This window comes from Carcharodon carcharias, chromosome 2 (genome assembly GCF_017639515.1).
Source record: "Carcharodon carcharias isolate sCarCar2 chromosome 2, sCarCar2.pri, whole genome shotgun sequence".
Lineage (NCBI taxonomy): Eukaryota > Metazoa > Chordata > Chondrichthyes > Lamniformes > Lamnidae > Carcharodon > Carcharodon carcharias.
Genome location: NC_054468.1, coordinates 62,099,946 through 62,126,016, shown reverse-complemented (window position 1 = coordinate 62,126,016; position 26,071 = coordinate 62,099,946). Strand labels below are relative to the sequence as shown.

General features: G+C 41.2%; 1 protein-coding gene across 1 annotated transcript; it reads left to right on the top strand.

Annotated features, from left to right (window-relative positions):
• Nucleotides 1-807: 807 nt before the first annotated feature.
• On the top strand, nt 808-17,719 carry otol1b (otolin 1b). Its single transcript, XM_041179011.1, has 4 exons — nt 808-1,298; nt 3,085-3,174; nt 3,690-3,761; nt 16,590-17,719. The coding sequence occupies exons 1-4, from the start codon at nt 935-937 to the stop codon at nt 17,471-17,473; spliced, it is 1,410 nt and encodes a 469-aa protein (XP_041034945.1). The 5' UTR covers nt 808-934; the 3' UTR covers nt 17,474-17,719.
• Nucleotides 17,720-26,071: the final 8,352 nt, after the last annotated feature.

The window sequence follows — 26,071 nt, the reverse complement described above, 5'->3', positions numbered from 1 at the left end:
CACAAATGCAAGCCCCTCAGCTCCTCTGTGCCACTGAGTGAGCAGATGTGCAATATTCTCCACTTCACAAGATGTTGACCTGTGTTTCCATCTGCCTTCATGGCTCTTGACTGTGCTCACAACCGCTGCACCCTGACATGGCCCAGATGCTGCTTTTTTCCCTGCCTCCCAATTGAATATTTAAAACTGCTTCTCTGGAGTCTTTTAATGAGCTTATCAACAAGTTCAACAATCACTTAATTGAAGGCGTGCGGGTTCCTGAATCACCCACCCTGCCCTCCCATTTGAAAATTGCTCCATGTTCCAGAGATATTGGGATCTAATGGCACCTTCTGGGAATGCAATATTCAGTGCCTGCCCCTTACTGTACTTGCCTCCAAGGAAAATTGATAAACCAGCCCATCAATGTAGTGAAATGGAAAAATGTTGGTACTTTTTTGTTTTGGTGGCACTGCTACTCTTTTGTTCATTGTTCAATTATGGCATTTATGGTCATGTTTAAACACTGCTTTCTTTGTGCATTCTGATCATGAATAGGCCTGCATGGTTTTTGGAAGGTGGCCATATAGACAGAGAATCATACAGCAGCTACAGCACAGAAGGAGGTCATTTGGCCTGTTTTGTCCATCTGGTTACTGTATATCTGTATTGAGCACCATAATATTTATGTCGAAACTCTCAATGTGGCATCCCTCACAGAAAGTTGATGGATGTGCTGCAGAATCCCTTGAGCCCTATCATAATGATAGTGAACTTTTGAACATCACAGTTGCATATTCTGTACACATATAAACTTTTCTTTATATGAAAAAATCTTCTGACAATGCAAACAAAAGTGGATTTTATTATGGTGTCTGACATGGGATTGTTATTTCTTTTATCTCTTGTTTCCATGAACTGTTAAAATATTAACTCATCTTTTTCAGCTGCAAGAATGTTTAGCCTTCCATGGCACACAAAGCTCTTTCTGTTGTTCCTCTTCATAGCACAACTAGTGGCAAAAAGTACACCACCGCCAAAAGCTGAATTTAAGAAAGATGAAGTTTTTACAGGAGTTCCATTTCCAACCTCAACTGTACCTGCAGAAGAACTTGCTACTGATAATTCAGGTCTTTCATCTGCAAGTTCCACACTGAAGTCAACATCTCTCCGTTTATTTGACACCTTCCCAACTGTGCCTCCTTTTGAAGATAATGGAAATTTTACTATTGATTCCGATGAGTTCCTTTTTAACTGCTGTGACTGCTGCCCTCCTGTACCAGGACAAAAGGGTGAACAGGGAGAGCCTGGAAAAGCAGGTAAAGTTGACACAATAGTTGAATTGTACAATAAACCCTGTACTTCCTTGTTAGAGCCTGTATGTAGTATCACCATGATCATGGTCACTATCATCAGCTCCCGAAAATGTTGTTGAAACTATATGAAGGAACAATCTGAAAACACAAGGAGCAATAACGTAAGCCTTGTGGCTAATCGCACTGCATTGCTTTGGTCATCAGTGTTCCAAATCATGGGGCTCTCAGGTTTGCATAAGCATTCAGTGCACAGTGTTCCTGATAACACAGCTCGTGATAACACAGCCAGAAAGCAGTTGCTTATTGTATTATGGTTTTCAATTTAATCAACATTTTTTTTGAACAGTGGTCCAGCTACAGCACACGCATGGACTATGTAACGTAAGGGAAATTTCTAGAACATAGTTTCTTGGGATTGATTCAGTGCCAGAAGCTGCCTTTTTATTTCTCTGCAGCTATTTTTATAGTCCTTTGCCACTCTCCTGTTGACAAATCATTATGTGTAACTTTATGAATGCTTTGGAACAATTTAGCTTACATGTTGCTTCAAAACTTTGGACCCTGACTGCCTCTGCACCTTCCTGGGCATTTTGCAAATTTTAAACAATTTTTCTTTAAAGGTGACCATTTGGCCTTTTCAGGAATTGCTGATACAAGGTAGCAAAATCTTCACCCCTATGAAACTCCCAATTCTTCGTGCACTGAGTGCCAACTGTGTCAAATATATATTTGTATTGATGAGGTCAGCAGAAAGCAATGCAGATGTGCATGATATCTAAAGAAGTAGTTCCAGCACTATTGTACCTAGGCTGTACTATTAGCCCCCTAAAGCACTACTAAATATTCCATTCACATTTACTATTAGGTTTATAATGGGACAATATTCTACATTTATATCTGATCAAGTCCAATTTTCTCAGCTTATGTCCATGGTTTCATTCGGCAACTTGTTTTAGTGCAAAATAAAAGATGAGAACGTTTAATCAATATTTTTAGGAACTTCAAAGTACAATTGGGGATACAAATCTATTTCTAAAATTGATTGATTTTGTTATGCTCTTAGTGATGGTGCTTTTCCCATTTTTGCCAACCATTGCCAAGCACTCCCAAGAAAGGTAAAGCACAAGTTATGTGTTATTATTTATGCTCCTCAATTTCAGAACAGCATCATCAACTGCAGTGAGAGTTTTACCACCTCGACACTGTCTGACATGAACTGAACAGCACAGTCACTGCAATGCAACTGCAGTTGTCAACACACTTAAACACCACTGGCAAAGATAACTGAAGAACCAGTTTGCAGTCAATTAAGAGTAATTCCAAATTGCAAATGGCATCTTTGATTTTTTACAATACCATATTAGTGTCCAATATGGAAAAGTACCCCAGGAAAATCAAAGCAAGGAGCAATAATCACTTATGCTTCTCACTTTATGATTAAGCTCCACTTAGGAATGTGTTCTTAAATTTTAGCAAAACAATTTATATAATTAAAGCCAAAGTAGATATTCAAAATAGGCACATAGAACTATAAATATAGTTAACATTTCTAAAGTTTTAACTTAAATGTGTTTTGTAACTTAATAATGCTAGATTTTTTCTAATGTGCAGGGAGCAGGATTAGTATCTCATTGGTGTCTCATCCAACACCATCTTTGAATGATCATATTTGTCATTCATTTGTTGCAGTATGGTTTGATAAAATTTCCTGCTTAGTCTGTTTATAGATGAGATAGATACTGAATTTAATCACATCAATTCAACAGTTGTTATTTTTCATCTTTCTTAGGGTCTCCAGGTGAAAAAGGGGACCAGGGGATAGCAGGTCTCCCTGGATCCCCAGGACCAGCTGGCATAAAGGGTGCTATCGGAGAAAAAGGTGAGCTGGATAGTAATTCCTCGGTCCATGATTTGACCAATTCAAACACAATATAGTTCAAAGAGGGAATCAATATTAATGACTATTTACTACTGATAAATAGTAAACAGCATTTGTGCATAAGAAATAGGAACAAGAGTAGGCTATTCGATCCCTCGTGCCTGTTGCTCTATTTAATAAGATCACAGCTGATCCTTGACCTCAACTCCACTTTCTGCCTGATCTCCATATCACTTGATTCCCTTATTGCTTTCAATCTTGAATACACTCGATGACTGAGCCTCCACAACCAACTGGGATAGCGAATTCCAAGGATTCACAATTTCTGAGTGAAGACATTTCTTCTTACCTCCAACTGAAATGGCTCTTACCCCACTATCCTGATTTTGTTAAAAGTTATTCTCTCATATTATTGTTGAACTTTGGTTACTTTATTCAAATTACAAAGACAAATTAAATTTTCCAAAAATTGATACTTAATGTATATTTTAAAATAAGTAATTGTTGCTGTTCAGGACCAAAAGGAGATCGTGGTCTAGATGGATTTGATGGACTTCCAGGATTTATTGGAAAACCTGGCGAAAAAGGTATGGCAAGGTACATGTTGCTTACACATAACAAGGTTTTTAATGATCTGCTTACAAGACTAGCTTGTATAGTCTAATATTTGTAATATTAGCATGCAAAATATCAAATAAGGCCAGTGGCTCTTTTTGAGGAATTTTGACTGTAATAGATGGTAGGACAGTAAATCTGTTAAAAGGTTATTTACTGCATTTGCCTTATTTATTTATATTTTTCCACTAAAAAAATAACATTTTTATGAATAATGCACCATTATAGACTCATAGACATTTACAGCACAGAAGAAGGCCATCCAGCCCATCATGTCTGCACTGGTCAACAAAGATCTGACTACACTAATCCCATTTTCCAGCACTTGGCCCATAGCCCTGGAGGCTATGGCAATGCAAGTGAATATCTAAACACTTCTTAAATGTTGCGAGAGTTTCTGTCTCAACTACCCTTCCTGGCAGTGAATTCCAGACTCTCACCACCCTCTGGATGAAAAAATTTCTCCTCAACTCCCATCTTAGCCTTCTACATCTTACCTTAAATCTGTGCCTCCTGGTTATTGACCCCTCTACTAATGGAAAAAGCACCTTCCTATCCACCCTATCTATGTCCCTTCTAATCTTATACACCTCTATCAGGTCACCTCTCAACCTTCATTGCTCCATGGAAACAACCCCAATCTTTTATCATAGCTCAGACCCTCCATCCCAGGCAGCATCCTGGTGAATCTCCTCTGCACCCTCTCCAGTGCAATCACATCCTTCCTATAATGTGGTGACGAGAACTGCATGCAGAACTCCAGTTGTGGCCCAAGCGGTGTTTTATACAGTTCCAGCATTACCTCCTGTTGTATCCTATGCCTCAGCTAATAGAGGCAAGTATCCCATATGCTTTCTTAACCACCTTATCTACCTGCCCTGTTACCTTCAAGGATCTGTGGATATGCACAGCAAGGCCCCTCTGATCTTCAGTACTTTCCAGGGTCCTACCATTCATAGTGTAATCCCTTGCCTTGTTAGCCCTCCCCAAGTGCATTACCTCGCACTTTTCCATGTTGAATTCCACTTGCCACTGCTCTGCCCACCTGACCAGTCCATTGATATCCTCCTGCAATTTACAGCTATTTTCCTCACTATTTACCACTGTACCAAATTTTGTGTCATCCACGAACTTCTTGATCATACCCCCTACATTTAAACTCAAATCACTTATGTTACACCACAAGCAGCAAGGCCCCAGCAAAGAGGTGCTGTGGAACCCCACTGGGAACGGACTTCCAGTCACAGAAACATCCCTCTACCATCACCCTCTGCTTCCTGCCTCTCAGCTAATTTTCGGTTGAATGTGCCGCTTTGCCTTGGATCCCATGGGCTCTTACTTTCTTGACCAGTCAGTCATGAGGGACCTTATCAAAAGTCTTGCTGAAGTCCATGTAGCCCACATCAAATGCATTACCCTCGTCAACATTTCTGGTTACCTCCGCAAAATATTCAATCAAATTTGTCAAACACAACCTTCTCTTAACAAATCCATGCTGACTATCCCTGATTAGTCCGTGTCTTTCCAAGTGCAGATATATTCTGTCCCTCAGAATTCTTTCTAGTAACTTCCCCACTACTGAGATTAGACTGACTGGCAATTTCCTGATCTGTCCCTTCCTCTCTTTTTTAATAATGGGACAACGTTAACAGTCCTTCAATCCTCTGGCACCTCACCTGTGGCCAGTGAGGATTTGAAAATTATTGCCAGGGCCCCTAATATTTCCTCCCTTGCCTCCCTCAACAGCCTCTTAATATGAGGATAAACCTCATCTGGGCCTGTGGATTTAACCACTTTTAAGGCTGCTAAATCCTCCTCCATGTTAATTTCCTCTAATATTTCACAGTCCTCCACCCTGATGTCTATACCTGCATCATCTTTCTCCATTGTGAAGACCGAAGCAAAGTATTCATTGAGGACTGTACCCATGTCTTCCAGGTCCGCGCACAGATTACCTCTGTAGTCCCTAATTGGCCCTACTCTTTCCCTAGTTATTCTCTTGCTCTTTATATATTTAAAAAACCCCTTTGGATTTTCCTTTATTCTACCCACCAATGCTTTCTCAGGCACTCTCTTAGCTTTCCTAATTTCCTTTCAAAGATCCCCCCTGCATTTCTTATACTCCTTTACAGACTCTGCCATATAGAGCCCTCGGTATCTGCCATAAGCTTCTCTTTTTTACTTTAATCCTAACCTTTATGTCTCTTGACATCCAGGATTCTCCAGACTTTGTCCTCCCCTTTGTCTTTGTGGGAACATATTTGCTCCATACTCTTGCTATTTCCTCCTTGAATGCCTCCCACTGCTTTGACACAGTTTTATCTGCAAGTCCACTTGGGCCAAATTGCATCTCATCTAATTAAAATTAGCCTTTCCCCAGTTTAGAACTTAAATTCCCAGCCCAACCTTATCCTTTTCCATAACTATCCTAAATCTAATCAAGTTATGGTCACCATCAAAATGCTCCCCTACTGATATGCCTTCCACCTGCTTGGGCTCACTTCTGAATATTAGGTCTAGAACTGTCCCCTCCCTTTCTTGGCTTTCTATGTACTGGCTAAAAAAGTTCTCCTGGATACAACTTAAGAATTTTGCTCCCTTCCTACCGTGCATACTAAAACTATCCCAGTTAGTATTTGGGTAGTTAAAATCCCCTAATATTACTGCCTTATTATTCTTACGCGTCTTTGAAATTTTATTACATATTTGATCCTCTATCTCTCTCTGACTGTTTGGGGGCCTATAGCACACTCTCAACATTGTGTTTGCTCCTTTTGTGTTTTTAACTTTTACCTATATGGCCTCATTTGATAATCATTCCAAGATATTATCCCACCTCACTGCTATAATTGATTCTTTAATCAATATTGTGATTCCCCCTCCTCTTCTATTCCCCTCTCTATCCCTGAATACCCTAAAACCAGGAATGTTGAGCTGCCAAGCCATAGCTATGATATCATACTCCCAAGTGCCTAACTGTGCTCTCAGCTCGTCTGCCTTATTCCTCAGGCTCCTTGTATTAAAATGTATTCCATTTAGCCTTGCTAAACTCTTTCTTATCTAGTGTTTGTTTCCTCTGCCTTCTAGACTCACTAGTGTTATAACTTCTAATTCCATCTCAGCTTCTCTCCCCACTGAACTACTTTTCAGGATCCCATCCCCCTGCAGATTAGCTTAAATTCACCCCTATTCATTAGCCCCTAATCACAAACAAAGTATTCAATTCACAATTAAGCATCTTATAATTTAAAGCTGTCAATAATACGGATGTAAAGTTGTTCATCTGGTGTCTATTTATGTGTGGTTCCATTTTCTGATATTTCCCTGAAACTGTAAACTCTGCAGGCTGGTTTGTTGTACATTTATCTGATCCAGTGGCTGATAATATAATTCAATACCTATTGGTGAAGAACTATATGATAAACAGGAGACTTGAAATTTCAGCCCTCAGAGCTTATGCTTTTGGTGATCTTTGTGAAACTCAGTCCTATACCCAGAGTTCCCTGCAAACACCCATCTCAGCTGTGTCCTTGTTTGGCTCTGTTTCTCAACCTCAGCTACTTTTGTGTGCTTGACACACTCTCTTAGATTTCCAAACTCAACTGGTAGCCTGCTCTCTGTCTTATTCCGGTGCTCACACCCTGAAACTGCCAATGGATTCCTCACACTGGAATTGTCCCTCACTTTTCTGCAATCATCCTTCTTGATAATCTCTCTGATTCCTATGCAACATTTTCTTCCAGCAACTATATTCAATCTTGCACTTTCTTAGTTTTTAAGTTTTCTACACTCACACATTGGTTGATTCTACTTTCTGAATATAATTGCTATGCTTAGTTGCTTACTCTTCTGACCTCACTTCTGCTGCTCCCCTTACAGTTTCTGCATTCACTTTTCTTGTTTTCTGTATCTGTTCCTTTTCTTTGAATACTTTCCTGTGATACACAATACACACCAGCTGACTCTGCTACTGCCTAGCTGATTCCATGAACAGATTATTCTCGGCCCTGCTTTTATTTAAGAAGATGCACCCCAGCTGCTCCTGCTGCCTTCTATATTCTATTTCAGTTATCCAGCTTGGGAGTGCTACCAGAAATTAATTAATCCCTGGTACTTAAAATGTCAAGTTACTGTTTTCTTTGTATGCCTGTATTGTTTTCTATATTTTTAACAGCCTCCTGGATTACTGATGTGCCTGGCATTTGTGCCAGCCACTTGCTTTAGCTTAATACTGTGTCTCACCTCACATGCAGTATTGACAAGGTTGCTTGACTGTAAACGGGATTTGCTTTTTAGGGATTTGCATTGGTATTATATTGTACTAAATACCACCTTGAATAACTTGCTGATCTGGTGCACTGACAGGGATCTGGGTAACTTGCCACTGCCATTGTATACTTCCCCTCCCATGTGGGCACCTGATAGAGGTGAGAATTCCATTAGGAGCTGGTTGAATTTATTTATTACATCAGACAAATAGGTCTACCCATCACATCACTTGGAGACAATTGGGCTGGATTTTCAGTCCGGGATCAAGAACCCAAAGTCAGAACAGTTCCGTGTTCTAACCACGTCTGCCTAGATCTTTAAAGCGGTACTTCCAAAATTATTTTTCCAATGTAGCCCCATTTTAATATTTGAAAATTGGCTTGACCCCTGATACCAACAAAAACAGAACAGCAGCATAGCAACAGTCAGTACTCAATTAGTAAAATTCACACATTAAAGATAAAAATACAATACATGGTATACATATGAAAATCTGAGTTTTTGAAACTATCTTGTGAAAATGTTATTTTATGTACTCACTGGCCTAATGAGACACATGGGCATGCATGTTGCGACACATTCTCTCAAAATCTGGCAATGTGGTTGATACTTCGATGTGACATCCAAGGTTGATCAATGTCGAGATTTGATGCAGGCAAGCGTACTAAATCTAGATTCACACAAATATGTGCTAGCAAAAGGAACCATCACTTTCAATGCATGTAGTGCAATGTCAGGACAGTTAGTCTTCACAGTGAGTCAGAATTTTGTCAGAGAAGCTCTAGAAATTGTTTTATGTAAAAATCGATTCTGAAATTTCAATAGGGTTCAGCTGCAGTCAAATCCAGGTCTTCAAGCTGACGTTGAAAGGGGTTTTGGACCCAATTGAACTTGTCACATCCAAATCGAGGAAAAAGGATGCAAAGTGCGCCCCCAGGTGGCTAAAATGATTGGTCATCACATGAGTGGGACATTACACTTTCATTGTCAAACAGAACTTGGAAAATTCGGGGAAAGACTTAGAGTTCAACTTCAGCAAATTACTCTTCCAAGATACAATGTTCTTCATGAATGCTAAAATTTGATCACCCGTTTGAAGAATGTTTGAGTTCTTTCTTTGCATGTTTGCATTCAGTTCATTTAATTTCCCAAATATGTCCATGACATAAAAAAGGTGGCAAATCTGGGTTTGGACACAGAGAAAATCAATGAATGCTGTTTGTTTGCAGTCCATTGTAAATGCAGTCAGATGATCCCTCAGCTCAAAAACCATACAGCAGTACCCTTCCTCTTGACAGCCAGTGGACCTCAGTATGAAACAACATTACATCATGATCAGACCCATGTCTTCACACAGTTTTGCAAACAGACATGCATGAACTGGGGGATGTTTAGTGAGTTCACAATTGATGTGACTTGCTTCAATACTTCGCCTTGGGCAGAATATTGCAGTCAGCATGTAGGGGTGGGCCTGACACGCTGATGTGTCAAATGGCGCGAGATGACGTCGGGCATTTGTCCTAATGTCATCGTGCGTCATTTTGATATTGCGTTTGGTGGGCACGTGCTGGAGATGGCTAAGCGCCTGCTGAACTGTCAACGGCCTACTAAAGCCATTAAGAAAGCAATTTACCCTATTAACAATGCTGCCCATCCAACCTTAAGGTTGGTGGGCAGGCGAAGAGCCCAAGTGGCCTTCACGTTTTCCAGGAAACCTCATCTACGGGAGGGATGAGGTTTCCTGAAGGTTTTATAAAATTAATAAATACATTTTGTCAACTTCACAAACATGTCCCAGCTCATGTGACACTGTCACATGATGGGACATGTTTAAATAATTTTTTACTTTATTTTTCAAAAACTTTTATTATCCACTTAATTTCCCTGAGGCAGCTCCATGCCTCTCTGTGCGAAAGAGCAAAGGTCCTGACTCTCTCTCCTCCCCCCGCCAACACAGGTAGCAGGCCTTAATTGGTGTAAAATGGTGGCATGCAGTTGACTGCGGGTGGCGATCGGCTCTGCGCCTGCCCCCGCCCACTCCTGCCCAGCCCACCCGTCATAGATAAGATTCTACCTCATGCTCTTTGCTTGGTTCTTTAGTTCCCTGTGAATCATGCAGTGAGTCAAAACAGCAGATGGAGCAACGCTCTTCAGCAAAGCACACAGGCCTGATTTGTGCCCTGCTCATAGCTGGAGCATCATCTTCCAATCCTGAGCTCAACGTGCTTTTAAAATTCAGCCCAATATTGGGAATACTAATACTGGCAGGATGGCTTCAGCAGGATAGCTGGATGCATCGTCTTTCCAGTATCTTGTTCTTGATTTTTACTCCATTTAAGTGTCAAATAAATCCTCAACGATGCTTCAGGTTTCATGCATAAGACCCATCTCCTCATGGCTTTGGATTCAATAATGTTTGGATTTTGTACTGATGGTGCTCCGTGTATCCCTGTAACACACTGAATATTCCCTGTACCATCAGGGAGTGGGAGACAGAACAGAGAATCTTCAAGAACGTTATTCTCCCACATGTTGTGCACAAAAGCCATATGAGTGCATTGCACCCTTTAGTGCTCACATCAACTTGAAGAACAAAAGCAGATGTGCGCTTCAGGTGTTCCACCAGCGTGGATCATCAGCTGCAATTACCTCAATTCTTCGCTTGATGATGTTGTTTAAGAGGGGCACAGCTCCAGGTCTATTTGCTTCCGCCTCCTCAAACATTGATTTTACCTGCTACAGTCAATATGGTTAAAATTATGTTTCTGCAATCGTGTGACGCTTTTTTGCCCCTGCAAACTGTTAGCTAGCCTTAAAAAATGCTCTTTGAGCTTGTTCAGAGGCGGTGAAGCACCTCTTAAACTGAACTTGTTGCTGCGAAAGTTCTTCTTTTTGACATTGGAAAATTGATTGTGGTTTCCAGATATAATCCTTGTGAATAGTATCCAAGTGCTGCTTAAGCTGATTTGGCTTCGGGCTTTCACTTCACAGCACTTGAGACAACTGAGGCATTTTGGATTTTCTTCAGATTTTACTGAAACACTCACAAACCCACACTCAAGGAAAGTCTCATCGTAATTATGAGCACATTCCTTACCATCTTGTTTTGCATTTGCAATAGCGTCAGAAGGCTCATGCTGGAGGTAGAAGATCTATATTAAAAATTGTCCATGGTGTTAGAGCAAGTTGCTGGCAGTTATCAGAATGACTCTCAGTTACGCTGTTGAGCTGCGGATTAGAGAAGCCCTAGGTGAATCAGGGGTTTTGGAACTCTCTACACTGGGGCTCCTTCCTTACCCCATCTCATCCCAAACCTCCAACTGCAGCATGATCTGCCTTCCCCATTTGCTGGCCTCACAATTGGGATTCCCGTTGATTGATGTGACCCTGTCATGCAAGGGGTCACCTGGAGGCAGTCTCCCCTCCCCTTGCCGTGAATAATGGCCAGAAAAAAAAATCAGGCCTTTGATGGGGCCTCACAGCTGATCCCAATCGTGACCCCAATTTCTTGCTCCATGGCCCAACTGGGAGTCACGACCCATGGCTTTGGAAAACCTGCTTTACATGGTCAGGCCATTTTAGTAGCAGAGAGGGAGCTTGTGGATTGCAGGTGGGCACTGGAGGTTGGAGGGCCAATAGGATGCTCTCCAGCATTGACACATTGGCAATCCCACTGGCCGAGTTGGGGGCTGCTGATTCCTGATGGAGAGAGAGAGAGGGCACCTTAACATGGAGCTGCCCTTGGAAGCAAAGGTTTCATATTTAGAAATGCTACTGCTGTCTGGTAATGAATTTTGAGGAGCAACCCCTCCACGGCATGGCCAATTGCCATACAGGTGGGGGCACAGGATGAAGTATAACACCCTTGTCCTTTCCTGACCTGATCTTTGCATGGTTTCCATGTCCTGATCGAGGTCGCTATTTTTTGCCCACATTGCCAACTGGAGATCCCAGTTGGCGTGGGTATTGGGGCCTATCGGCTCTAATTTCCCTCAATTTGCTACCTGCTGCTTGCAGGTGGGTAGCCGTTCCAAACCACACCTGGTCTCTTCAAAAAAGGCTCAGGATTGTATGCCGATCCGGAACACTTCCTGCAGCAAAAAATGTGGGCCCGTCCTTCGATCCCAACCCCAACCTGCACTTAAGGTTCAGCCCAATGTTAGGACCAGCAGCACTGGCTTCAGCGGGATAGCCGGATGCATCATCTTTTTAGTATCCTGTTCTTGACTTTTACTTGATGGAGTGCTAAATAAATCCTCAGTGATGCTTTCGGTTTCATGCATGAGACTAGACTCCTCATGGTTTTGGATTCAATTTTAAAGAAAACATTAATCACAGCTGGTGGGCTTGCATTTAATAAAACTTAAGAGCAGCTTAATAATTTTGATGCTTTAGTTTATCAGTAAAGAGGAGTGAAAACACCACTTCTAGATCATCAAACATCATATACAACACCTGCTTTAGACTCTAACACCACATAGGTTCAAATTATTTTATTTATGTAAGGATGTATTCCTTAATGATTTATATGAATAATGATGCATTTCTGAAGATGTATGTGTAATAATGATGTTCTTGGTAGAATAAGTGACCTATTTGGCTTCCACATAGGTATTTAAACAATTAACTACAATGATTTAACTTCATTAATCTGCACAGGGTAGTATATTTAGGGATTGCCTGCATGCAGCAGGACCTGGACATAATTCCAGGCTTAGCTTAATAAGTAATAAATAACATTCGTGCCACACAAGTGCCTTGCAGTGATGATCTCCAACAAGAGAGAGTTTAATCACCTCTCCAGGACATTTAATGGCATTAATTGAATTCCCACCCTCGACATCTTGGGGGTCACCACTGACTAGACACTTTACTCAACAGCTGGGTATCCTGTGATAAGTGACTCACCTCCTGACTCCCCAAAGCCTGTCCACCATCTACAAAGCACAAGTCAAAAGTGTGATGGAATTTCCCCCACTTACCTAGTTGAGTGCCGCTTCAACAACATTCAAGAGTCTCAACACCATCCAAGACAAAGGAGCCCACTTGATTAGCACCCCATCCATCACCTTAAACATTCCCTCCCTCCACTGCCACAGCGTGTTCCAGTTACATGATATACTGCAGCGACCCACTAAATCTTCTTTAGCGGCACTCTTCAATCCCGCAACCGCTTACCATCTAGAATAGCGATGAGCAAATTTTTTGTGCACATCCGATTATGAAAGCTGTATGGGAGCACTCATGGGGCATCCGTAAAGGCGCAAGAAATGAACCCTTATAATAATGAGATTTTTTTTGTACAAATAAACATAAAACTTTTATTATTATGATAACTATACCATCATAAGGATGCATTACATACAATAATGAAACCAAATATACCCTCTTTTTCACACCCTCCTGGCTTAATGTGAACTTTGCAGTAGGTCACCTCTCTTTATAATGAAATCAAAGTCCAGGGTCACTCTTTTTGTCTCACCACAGATGCTGCCTGACCTGCTGAGTACTTCCAGCATTTTCTGTTTTTATTTCAAATTTCCAGTATCTGCAGTATTTTGCTTTTGCCTTGTCAATATAAATGCAGCTTTACTATTATCTACAATATGGTGTTGCAAAACCAAGGGAAAAACAGTAAGAGGAAGAAAATGTGGAGAGACCAAAAGGCAGTCACCACACCTTGTGGGGAGTACACTGATCTATATACTCTCTCTACCTCGCATTCCTGGAGCTGTGATTTAATAACCTCATAGCATATTCTAAAAGAGATGCTACAAAATGTATATGTAATCTATTCCACACCTGTTGGGGAACACATGCCTAATTTTCAATTTTCTCAAAACATAAGACCCTAATCTAAAACTGGACACTCTACAATTTCTATTAGATTCATTGTCCTTCTTCTAAAAATGCACACCTTAACTGTACCTCTGGCAGAAACAGAAGATGCTTTTTCAACTCTAATTTTCAGAAGTGCGTAAGCAAACCAATTATTGAGATGTCTACCTCAAAGTGTTAAACTGAGATTGCTTGTGAAGATCTTCAGACACTGCAGCTGGCAGCATTTATGTTTCAATCCTTTAATCTCCGGCCCACCAGCAGAATTATAGATCAAGTTTTTGCTGGGCCTACAAATCTGCTACCTTCTAGTTCATTAGCCAATTATGTTAGATCTGTCTTCCTAATCCTTTTGCCACCAGAAAGATTTTCACCTTACTTACCTAATGAATAGCCTTCATGATTTTGAAATCCTCTCCATTAAATTTACCCCTAACTTTCTCTGTGCTAAGGAGAACAACCTAGCTTTCCTGATCACCCCACTTCACCGATGTCACGGAGAGAATGTGTTTGCTTTCTTACTGTCCACAATCAGTATGTTTTGTATGGAAAGAAGTCTGACTTTTCTCACCCTTGGAATGTGTATTCCAGTTAAATAATTCAGCAACAAGTTTTCATGAATTTAAAATAAAGAAGATTATTCATTCTCACACTTATCCCAAATTACTGCAGCATCATCCACTCGGTCTCATGCAGGTGTACATGCGCACGTATATACACACATACACACACACACACACACACACACAAAGATTGATACAGATAAAGATGGTGCAGTTTTACAGATCACAGTTAATTCAGTCTCTGATTTATGATTTCCGTTTCCCACAAGGCAGGCCTATGGTTTCATTACTGGGTTTGATAATTTAAAGTTGAAATGAGGACCTTGTGAAGTGAATGATTCACAGTAGATTGTGAGGTTTCTTGCAATTTACTGTCTAGGAGGTTGGTTCTCAGGTGAACGTTGAAACTGGAACAGGTTAAGTACTTAGACTGTTTGGTGACTTGCGGTTTGTTTCAGAGTCTGGTTCTCAGATTGGCTGAGGATTGATGGCTCTGAAAAGGCAAAGATGGCACACCTTTCTCTGCCGTTGTTGTCTTGTTGGTGTTCTTCTGTAGTCTGCCCTGGCCTCTACTGGTATTGGTATAATAAAGGATCTCAGTATCAGAAGGCAGCTTTGATCACATGGTCAATGGCCATTGTCTACCCAGGGTAGTTTAAAGCTAAAAGGCAATTCATATAAAATAGGACATAGTCTTTCACACTTAACTTTTGGATAACTGGTTTCAACAGCTTTCCTTTGTTGAATTGAAAACCTGGATACATAGATTCTAGGAACCCACTGGCTCTGTGTTTTGAGTTAACACCGAACAACAGCAGGCGTAAATTCCACAGATAGCATTTGTCTTTGTATGTCCATTCCAGATATTCAATTCAGAACTTCCTGGAAACTTGATAGGCTGTGTTGAATAAGAGAAGGTCACCTGACCCCTTGGCAGCCATCTTAATAGTTCAATAGTGTCCATTTTAAATAAATAAGACAGTTCCAGAAGTTTCCATACAAGCTCAGTCTATGTGAAAAGTTATGAATATGACGTACCTTTACTGAGCATGACGCTGAAGTTTCACATCCCTGGTACCATGATAAATATGGCTAAAGGAATTTACAAAGTAAAAAGTTGACAGCACATACATACAGTTCTAAATTATTAAACAGACTATAAATACATAACCATTCTAGTGTGTGAAGACATTCCTCAGTGTATTACTATGTTAATACAGACCTGAAGGTCCCAATTCAAATCCTGGACTGTCAGCACCCATGGCACCAGACCTCAGCAAGAATCAGAACCTTCAGTGAGGGAATGAGAAAAATGAGGAAATAAAACTATATGAGTTGCCTTGACTTTTCATAAAGAGTATTGAAACCTAAGTGAAAAATAAGTTGGAGTTTTAAAATTACAGTGCATATACTTGCAAAATCAAAAAAGCAAGTCAAAACTGCAGTAATCTAATAAGTAATTTTGAATGCACACTTACCTTGTGCTGCTCTCACTGCTCCTCAGGTGGGATCGACTACATTAAAATGGCAGCCACATGCGCTCCCAAGAAAAGCCCAGCTCTGGCATCCAATCACGAGGCATCTCCAACTAAGTACCTCCTATTGACCTTGAAGTACTTCCTTTGGATCTCTCCAGAATCTGCATTTTATTTTCACTGTACTCTTGATGTGCATTGGCCAGATGCCAGGAGCAGTTGCTCATGCGCACTTGGCTCGCATTGTGCCCACCGTGCACCTTGTGTGCTTTCCTTTGTGCAGCTGTCAGTCAGATTAGAAGATTTCATGGGCTGTGGTTTGCTGGGGTCTGATCTAGAAGCATAAGGGCAACAGGTCATGTGAACACCACCACTTGCAAGTTTCCCTCCAAGTCATACACCATACTGATTTGGAAATTAATCAGTTTCTGCATTGTTGCTGGATCGAAATCCTGGAATTTCCTACCTAATGCCACTGTGGGTGTACCAACACCACATGGACTGCAGTGGTTTTGAGTGGGAGGCGCACCACCACCTTCTCAAGGGCTATTAAGGAGGAACTATAAATGGCTTCTAGTGACGGCACATCCTATGAAGAAATTTTAAAAATGGCTGGTCAGAAATATGCTTAACTTCTGTTGTGCTTTTTTTTCAGGTGAGCAAGGAGCAAAAGGCGATAAAGGGAACATTGGTTTTCCAGGATTTAAAGGAGATAAAGGAGATAAGGGAGGTCCCTGTGAAAATGGCACCAAAGGAGAAAAAGGGGAGCAGGGCAATGTTGGCAAAATGGGGTTAACAGGAGAAAAAGGTGAGAAAGGTGAGAGAGGAGATGTAGGAGAAAAAGGAGAATGTGGGGACACTGGGGAGAAGGGTGATCATGGAGATTCGGGGAAAGAAGGTGACAAAGGTGACAAAGGAGAAAAAGGGGAGCCAGGGAATGATGGCGTTAATGGAAATGATGGATTGAGTGGTGAAAAGGGAAATGAAGGACAAAAAGGAGAAAAGGGGGACCGAGGACCACTGGGACCAAAAGGATCATTAGGGCCAAAAGGAAGAGATGGCAGCAGAGGTCCTCGTGGGCGAAGGGGTAGTCGAGGACTAAGGGGTTTGCCAGGAAACAAAGGAGAGGATACAAAGGTCATACCATCTGCATTTAGTGTGGCATTATTGCCGAGTAAGTCCTTTCCTCCAGTTGGTACCCCAATAAAATTTGAAAAAACTTTCTACAATGATCAAAATGCCTACAATCCAGAAACTGGAAAATTCCGCTGCAGAATTGGAGGTGCTTATCTGTTTTCATACCAATTGACTGTGAGAAGTAGACCTATAAGAGTTAGCCTGGTAAAAAATGGTACTCGGATCTTGAAGAGTAGAGATGCAATTTTTGGTCAGGATATAGATCAGGCATCTGGGATGGTTATTCTTAAATTAAAACCCAATGATGAAATCTGGTTGATGATAACTCGAGACTGGAATGGCATTTTTGCCAGCAATGATGATGACAGTACATTTACAGGATTTCTTTTGTATCCAGAGTAAGCTTCATATATATATTATATATATCCATATATAATAATTCTGTTATTTTGTAACAACCTGGTTCCCTTTTGAACGTACTGTTGGTTTTAGATCTAGTGCTTGCTGGGTCAATAAATGAAATAGCCAATATTTGAAATAATCATAAAAAATGAATTTAATTTCGTTGATTTTTGTTTAAATACACTTGACATTGTACTAAGTACATCATTTTAGTTCATTAAATCAATAAAGTCTGTGATGATGGCACTTTCTTGGTTTTCTTATTTCAATTTTATATTAAGTTTCCAAAGGGTAACAGAATGTTTAACAATGTTTAGCTAAACCTTTAATTTTGATCTTTTGATTGGTGTGAAAATGATGTTAAAATAATAAAGTTGTATAATGCTAAAGCTACAATGCTGATATCTGAAACCATCTAGGCAGATTTCATGGGGGAGTGTTCTGTGGACAAGATGTTGTTCGCAATGATAAATGCTTTGTTTCACAATGGCTTTTAACAAATTTAATTTGAAAGAGTATGATTAAATGTCTGCCACTAACCATATTAAAGTCTTTTGGTTATTGAGATCCTTAGTCTTACTGTGTTTCTCACTGACAGGGCTCTGGGGATAATTTTCAACATACAGCAAAAGCATTGTTGATGTCAGTGGAAAAGAAAATTGAGTAGTTCCTGGAGCAGGCACCCGATACACAACATCAGTTTATGCTATGAAGGTGAATTTATACAAAACAAGCCCTAAACTTCTTTGTAAAGTTTTATATAACAGTGAATTTGCAGTCTATACGATAGAAAACACCAGAAGCTAACTTCCAAAATCACCCAAGCTAAAATGCAGTGTTGCAGCAGATGGATGATAGTTTCCTGAGACAGGAAATACATCTATTTCTTATGAAAAGCATGTAGCAATATACGTAGTGCCACAGTGATGAGATTTTCCAAAAGTGCAGGACATTATTGAGGGGCCTGCATGTGACCTTACAAGCTCCTAACTCAATGCTGCTCCCTCCATGAAGAGAAGTAGGTTCCACTCCTAGAATTTATACCTGGTCTCTGATAATAGTAGAACATGCATGTTAATGCTTGTTTCTCTGCCTATTGCCAAGACTCCCTCGGGGAGGTGATGGTGTTGTGGTATTGTTGCTGGACTAGTATTCCAGAGACCCAGGGTAATACTCTAGGGATCTGGGTTTGAATCCTGCCACAGCAGATGGTGGAATTTGAATCTGATAAAAACCTGGAATTAAAAGTCTAATGTTGAACATTAAACCATTGTTGATTGTTGTAAAAACCCATCTGATCACTAATGTCCTTTAGGGAAGGAAATCTGCTATTCTTACCTGGTCTGGCCTTCATATGACTCACAGCAATGTGGTTGACTCTTAAATGCCCCCTGAACTAGGGAAACTAGGGATAGATAATAAAAGCTGGCCTGGCCAGTGATGCCCACATCCAATGGATAAAAATAAACTTACTTACTTTATGTATTCCATGCTACCATCATTATTTCAAGACCCAAGTGGACTAGATAAATGATCACTGGCAAACTAAGGCTATCCACTACAGCTATGACTATTTATCCTAATGGGAGATCCAAGGACAATTTCCAATGAGCAATATATTTATTTGATTCTTTCCTGAGATGTGGACCTTACTTACAAAGCCAGCATTTTCTGTTCATCCCTAATTGCCCTTGAGAATGTGGTGGTGAGCCATGTTCTTGACTGCTAAAGCCAATTTAGAGCACTGGATTTAGACCCAGTAACAGTGAAGAAATGGTGATATATTTCCAAGTCAGGATAGTGTATGACTTGGAGGGGAACTTGCAATTAACAGTGTTCCCATGCTTCTGCTGCCCTTGTCCTTCTGGACAATAGAGGTTGCAGGTTTGGAATGTGCTTTCAAAGGAGGCTTAGTGGGTTGCTGCAGTGCATTTTGTATAGGGAACACACTGTTGCCACTATGCATTGGTAGTGTATGTGCTGAGCAAGCAGACTGCTTTGTCCGGGATTATATTGAGCTTCTTGAGTGTTGTTGGAGCTGCAGTCATCCAGGAAAATTAGAGAATTCCATCATAGTCCTGACTTCTGATTGTAGATGGTGGACAGGCTTTGGGGAGTCAGGAGATGAGTTATACGTCACAGAATTCCCAATCTCTGACCTGCTTTTGTAGCTACAGTATTTATATGACTAGTCCAGTTAAGTTTCAGGTCAACATCCAGGAAGTTGATAATGGGGGATTCAGCGAGGGTAATGCCATTGAATGACAAGGGACGATGGTTAGATTCTCTCTTGTTGGAGATGCCTGGTACTTGTGCAGTGCAAATTTTACTTGCCAATTATCAAACCTGTCTGGCTGCATATGAATATGGACTGCTTCAGTACATGAAGAGTTACAAATGGTACAAAACATTGTCCAATCATCAGCGAACATTCCCACTTCTGACCTTGTGCAGGTAATTGATAGCACAGCTGAAGATGGTGGGGCTAGGACACTACCCAGAGGAACTCCTGCAGTGATGTCCTGGAGCTGAGATGATTGGCCTCCAACAACCACAACCACCTTCCTTTGTGCTAGGTATGAATCCAACCAGTGGAAAGCTTACCCCCTGATTCCCTTGACTTCAATTTTGTTGGGCTTCTTGATATCACACTGGGTCAGATGCTGTCTCAATGGCAAGGGCAGTCACTGTTACCTTGTTACTCTGTTACTTGTTACTTGTTACACTGTTACTCAGCTCTTTTGTCCACGTTTGAGCCAAGGTTGTAACGAGGTCAGAAGCTGAGTGGCCCTGCTGGAAACCAAACTAAACATCAGTGAGCAGGTCATTAGGAACATAGGGAATAGAATCAGGAGTAGGCCATTCAACCCCTTTAGCCTGCTCTGCCATTCAACCAGATCATGGCTGATCTTCTACCTCAATGCCATTTTCCTGTACAATCCCCATATCTCTTGATATTTTTAACATCCAGAAACCTATTGATCTGTGTCTTGAATATTCTCAATGACTGAGCCCTCATAGTCCTGTGGGGTGGAGAATTCCAAAGGTTCACCACTGTCTGAGTGAAGAAATTCCTCTTGATCTCAATCCTAAATAGCTTCTTGCTTATTCTGACATAACGTCCCCTGGTTCTAGAACCCCCCCAGCCAGGGAAAACATCCTTCCTGCATCTAACTATTCAGCGTACTTTGTACGTTTTAATGGGATCTCCCCTCATTCTTCTAAATTCTATAGAGTACAGGCCCAGTCTCCTCAATCTCTCTTCATAGGACAATCCTACCATTCCAGCAATCAGCCTTTCTTGCACTCCCTCTATGGCAAGTATATCCTTCCTTAGGCAAGGAGACCAAAACTATGCACAAGACTCCAGTAGCAGTTTTACCAAGGCCCTATATGATTGCAGCAAGACATCTTTATTCCCTTACTCAAATCCTCTTACAATAAAAGCCAACATATCATTTGTCTTCCGAATTGCTTGCTGCACCTGTGTGCTAACTTTCAGTGGCTTATGAACAAGGATACCCAGGTTCCTTTGGACATCAATACTTCACAATCTCTCATCATTTAAGAAATACTCTGCAGGCCAGAACTTCCAAGGAGTGGCAATCACAGGTTGCTACTCCACTCCTTTTTCATTACGCTAGAATACAGCTGCACATTTTGAGCCTGACCTTCCAACTTGGACCAGGTGAGAAATGCATAGTGCAATGGTTCCTGAGGCCTTGTACTGAGGGCAGCAAAGTTGGACAAAAGGAAGCTATGCCCCTTTTTTACAGCACTAGCTGATGTAACGCAGGTAAGTTTAAAGGTCCAACCACTTTGAGCAGCTAGGGAGAAGGCAAGTGTGCAAGGTAAGTGGGTAGGGTGGGAATGGGGGCTGGGGGGGGTTGGCAGGTGGTTGGTCAGGATTGGGTCTGGTGCTCTGTCAGGTGGGGGAGTCAGTTGGGAGGTTTGGGGGGGCTGTCAGTAAGCGTGTTGATTGGGAGGGTAGTTGGAGGGTTGGGAGCATAGTGGGTGGGTAGCTGGGTGGGGATGGTAGTCAGCAGGGCAGGAAGGATAGTTGGAGGGATGTCAGAGGGGTCCAATGGGGCGATTGGGATATAGTCGGGGGGTCAGGAGGGTAGTTAGGAGGGTCCCATGGAGAGTTGGGATGGGACTGTACTCTAGTTACTCAGTAGTTAGGAGTGGTTTTAATTCTTCAAACCTCTCCTGGATAACTATTCTAGTAGTACAGTCGGAACCATCTGAAGTCTCCAATTAAATTGGAATATCGGATGGTTCCCAGTGCAGGGCAATTGCCCATCGAAAGTTTGAACTCCTTGGTAATTCCCATATAGTCCTTGTGTGGAAGCTTCTGGAGGGTTCCCCCGCACATCTTCTGGGATACCTTCTGGGTACAACCTCCCCCCTCACCCCCAGAGATAGGGTATGGGCCTGAAATTCTGTTTTTCCTACCAAAGTAGATAACTTCACATGTTTCCACATTATATTATATCTGACTTGTTCTTGGCCACTCAATTAGCCTGTCTAAACCACCTTGAAGCCTCTTTGTATCCTCATCATTGCTGTGTTGTTATAATGATATAAAGGCACCAATCACCCATAAGGGATTGTGAAAACACATTGTGGGTTCATAGTTCTAGCCTAGGCACATGGAATCATTTATACATAGGTAGAAAGCTTGAAGGCATCAACAGCAGAGCTGTTTGTTTAAGCCCTGCCCTAAAGCAAAAGTGAAACTAAGACTGGATTTCATGACAGACTTCCCTCCCATTGATGTCATGCTACTATCCCTTAAAAGCAAATTATAACATCCCCCTTTCTTTTTAAAGATAGTTTCCTAATGCTGAAGTTTAGTCATCATGACATAAGTGTATAAAACTGATGAATCTATGTGTCTCTACAGTGTAGAGGTAGTCTGCTGATATGCCCAGGTCTTGTGATGGTAACCTTTTCTGGAGGTTTCCTTAATTTCTCACAGTGATCTGTGAGATTGTCATTCTCGGATGTTGCTCCTGGCTGCTTTTGGGATCTTGTCTTAGATACAATAGGACTGGGTGGTGGTTGAGGAGCTGGAATGGATCTGATTTGTCCTCGGTTATTACACCTTTGTGTGTAATGACTTCATAGGACCTTGTTTCTGAACAAATCCTTGTCACCTTGGCTGGTTGCCATATACCTTCTGTGGGATCCTGGATGCAAACCTCAACTGTAAACTTGGAAACTCTGCATCTGCATTTTGAATTGTGAATGTTGGGCAACTTCTCTTGCAGGTTTAAAAGTTGCTCTCTAGTTTCTGAGAGAGTAGATTAGGTAAGAATAGGTAAATTAATATGCACTGGTCTGCCAAACATGAGCTCTGCTGGTGATGGGATAGTTGCACCTAAACTTGTTGCTCTTAGATGTAACAGTACAATGTCTAGATCTTGTTTGAGAATTAGGGATTTCACCATGCAAATCATTCATTCAGCTAGGCCATTAGATTTAGGGTAATGAGGAGAAGAAGTAGTGTGATTGATATTCCACTTCTCAAACGTATCCTGAAATGGCTTACCAATAAATTGTGGACTGTTATATATATCTCTGTAGGGACACCAAATAAACTTAAAATAGCACTTAAGAATGTGCGTGACAGTTGTGCTTGACGTATTGTGCAACTATTGAATAATGGGGTATTTGATAAAGTAGTTAATGATGATGATGAAGTCAGTGCCATGGACATGAAAGAGGGTGGATGCAATTTTGGACCAAGGATTGATAGAAACCTCATGTGGAATCAATAGTTCTTTGTGCTGACTTGGCATATGCTCTTGGCATGCCTTGCACTTCTTGCCGATGACTTCAATGTCATTGTTCATATGCAACCAATAGGCTGTCTCTCTTGTGAATCTTCTCATCTAATCTATGCCCATGTGTGAGTGACAAAGTTGTTGAAGAATATCAGACTGCAAAGATTCTGGTATGATGATCTGCCTGCCTTTAAAAATAACTCCCCGGGAAATGCCTAGCTTATTCCAATGAGGCCAAAATGGTCTCATGTGTTTGTGGAAATGCTGAATTGAAACAGGCCATCCTTCAGTAATGGTTTTCCACAGTTTCTGCAACGTGGAATCCTTTGTCATTTCTTCTGGTAGTTGCTGCCATTTGTGTTGCGTAAAATGTAGCTGATCAATTTGGATCAGCTTGAAGATATCTTCAAGTTCAATGTTAATCAGGTCGACTTGTAGATCCAAGGATATGTCTTTTGTTTTCACTGGGTTAGGTAACCTGATAAATGTATCCAATGTGGCCATCAAGTTATGTGGCTTGTACCTGATCTCACAGTCATAACTTTGAATGTCTATCAAGAGATGTTGTAATCTTGGCCATGCACTGAAGAACCATCATCAGTGGTTGGTCTCTACTATAAATCTTTTACCAAATAGAAAGCTATGAAAATGCACAATTCCAAACACTAAAGCTAATGTTTCCCACTCTATGTTGAGTAGCTGGTTTGCGTTACAGACAGAGATTTTGAGGTAAATACAATTGGTTTGTCTTTTCGTAGTAGGCATGCTGCAGGACCTTTCTGTGAGGCATCGGTCTCCGTGGTATTTGTCTCTGTAGGGTCATAAAATTGCAATGTTGATGCTTTCGATAATGACTGTATCAGTGCTCCAAAGAGGCACTGGTGGTCTTCACTCCAGGAAAGGCACATTCTTTCTCAACAATTCCCTTTCCCAAGTCCATCCTTATCTTGAGGAGCTGGCATGGCTTTAATATCCTCTATTTCACTTGGATCGGATGTATGCCAGCACTGGAATAAATAGAACCGAAGAAATTGATCTGCTGCAGATTGATGGCACATTTCAGATTGTTGAACATCCACGTTTCATTACATGCCAGCTGCTTCAATAAGTGCAGATTATGTTCATGTTCTTGCTTTGTTCTTCCCACAGTGGCAATGTCATTTGTGATACAGATACATCCTGGCATTGTGCATGTAATGCAGTCCATGTGAGCTCGAAAGAGATCCTGGCTAACAGATAGCCCAAAAGAAAGTAATTGAAAACAGTGTTGTCTGAATGGGCTATGAAATGTATTAAGACCTTGAGACTTCTCTGCGAGATGTACTGACCAATAGACATGCTTGACATCAAACTTCAAGAGGAATTTTGCACCTGAAAATATCAAATTTAATTCTTCTAATGTATTTGTTATATGGTAAGGGCATTTCAAGGCTACATTTAAATGTTGTGGTCATGGCTTACCCTCAATGTTCCAGCCTTCTTTATGACCCACGTGATTGAGCTGTACCAATTTGTGTGCTCCTGTCCCCTGCTGATGATTCCAATTTTCTCCATTTTGTCTAGTAAGGCATTCAACTTGTTTTGAAAGTGGGTGCTGCCCTTACATGGTGGATCAATTGACAGGCTTGCAATCTCCTGCAAGTGTAATGTTTCACCTCCCTTGAAACTGCCAATTTTGCTGAAATATTCTGGATATTTCAATGTTTGGTTATGAACTGAGGTGATCAGAGTAGTTTCTGAGGTTGATCTGCCGTGTGAGGTTTGACTGATTCCATGTATTGTCACCAGTGCGAAGTCACAGCATGCTGATAGACCTGCAATTGCTGGGCCTTTATTTTCCATGATGTAAAACTTCTGTGACACCCAGGAGGATTGATTGTATCAGCAATCCAGGACTATGGATACTGAGAATGAAATTAGTGAACCGTTGTACACTGAAAACTGTACAATGGTAGGTTTCGCCATGGCCCTCCATGTATGTGGATACATGTCTTTTAGAACCGCAGTAGTAGTATGTTGGCACTTGGCCCTGTGTCAATCTTGTTCAATAATGAATGATTGCCAATATTCTTAGGACAAATAATTTGGATTTTGGCCAACACCTCTGACTGTATTTATTTTTTCCATGGGATTGATAGTGTGGAGCATGTGTCACCACTCATTGTCTTGTTGTGCACATCATTGTCATTTTCTAGTTTTTCACTCACTTCATGGATATGTTTCTGATGGATACTGGACAGTAATTCTTATTGCTTGAAGGTACTTGTTGTGTATGGTCTGTTTGGATTAGTGCATGGCTCTTTGCAGCTGCACCAGCCCTTTCTCTCATGCACTGCGGTTGCCAATGGCCCTTTCTGCCACATGCCTTGCAGAATTGGTGGAAAGCTGGGTCCTTCCTTGATGCATGCAGAAGGCCACACCTTCCACCTGTCTTGCTAGATTTTGGTGTTCTAGTTAGTGCATCAACATTTCGGGTTGTACTTAGGATCCATAAGCTTTGTCGATCTGTGAGGATTGCTTTGTACTTATGTCCATCCTTGAGTAACTCTTCAATGCTATATGTTTTGGTGTGGTCTAGCAGATCTTGCTGGAATGCTTCCCTGAGAGTGGATGTAATCACCCCCTCAACAATTTTGTCTGCTAGCTCTGCATCTGAAAAATCACAGTACATACCCTTTTCTTGGCATCTGCTAACCAAGTGGTCTATGGATTTTGTAGGCTTTTGTTGAAATGGCATAAACTCTAGTTGATGAAAATGGAAGTTTAACCTGACTTAGAACTGGTCTTCCAATGTAACTTATGTCTTTTG

What these genes read in the sequence shown, in the direction of transcription:
- otol1b (XM_041179011.1), top strand. Translation starts at nt 935, where the DNA reads ATGTTTAGCCTTCCATGGCACACAAAGCTCTTTCTGTTGTTCCTCTTC. An exon ending in GGGAGAGCCTGGAAAAGCAG is followed by an intron (nt 1,299 to 3,084) that starts GTAAAGTTGACA and finishes CATCTTTCTTAG; the next exon opens with GGTCTCCAGGTGAAAAAGGG. An exon ending in TGGAAAACCTGGCGAAAAAG is followed by an intron (nt 3,762 to 16,589) that starts GTATGGCAAGGT and finishes CTTTTTTTTCAG; the next exon opens with GTGAGCAAGGAGCAAAAGGC.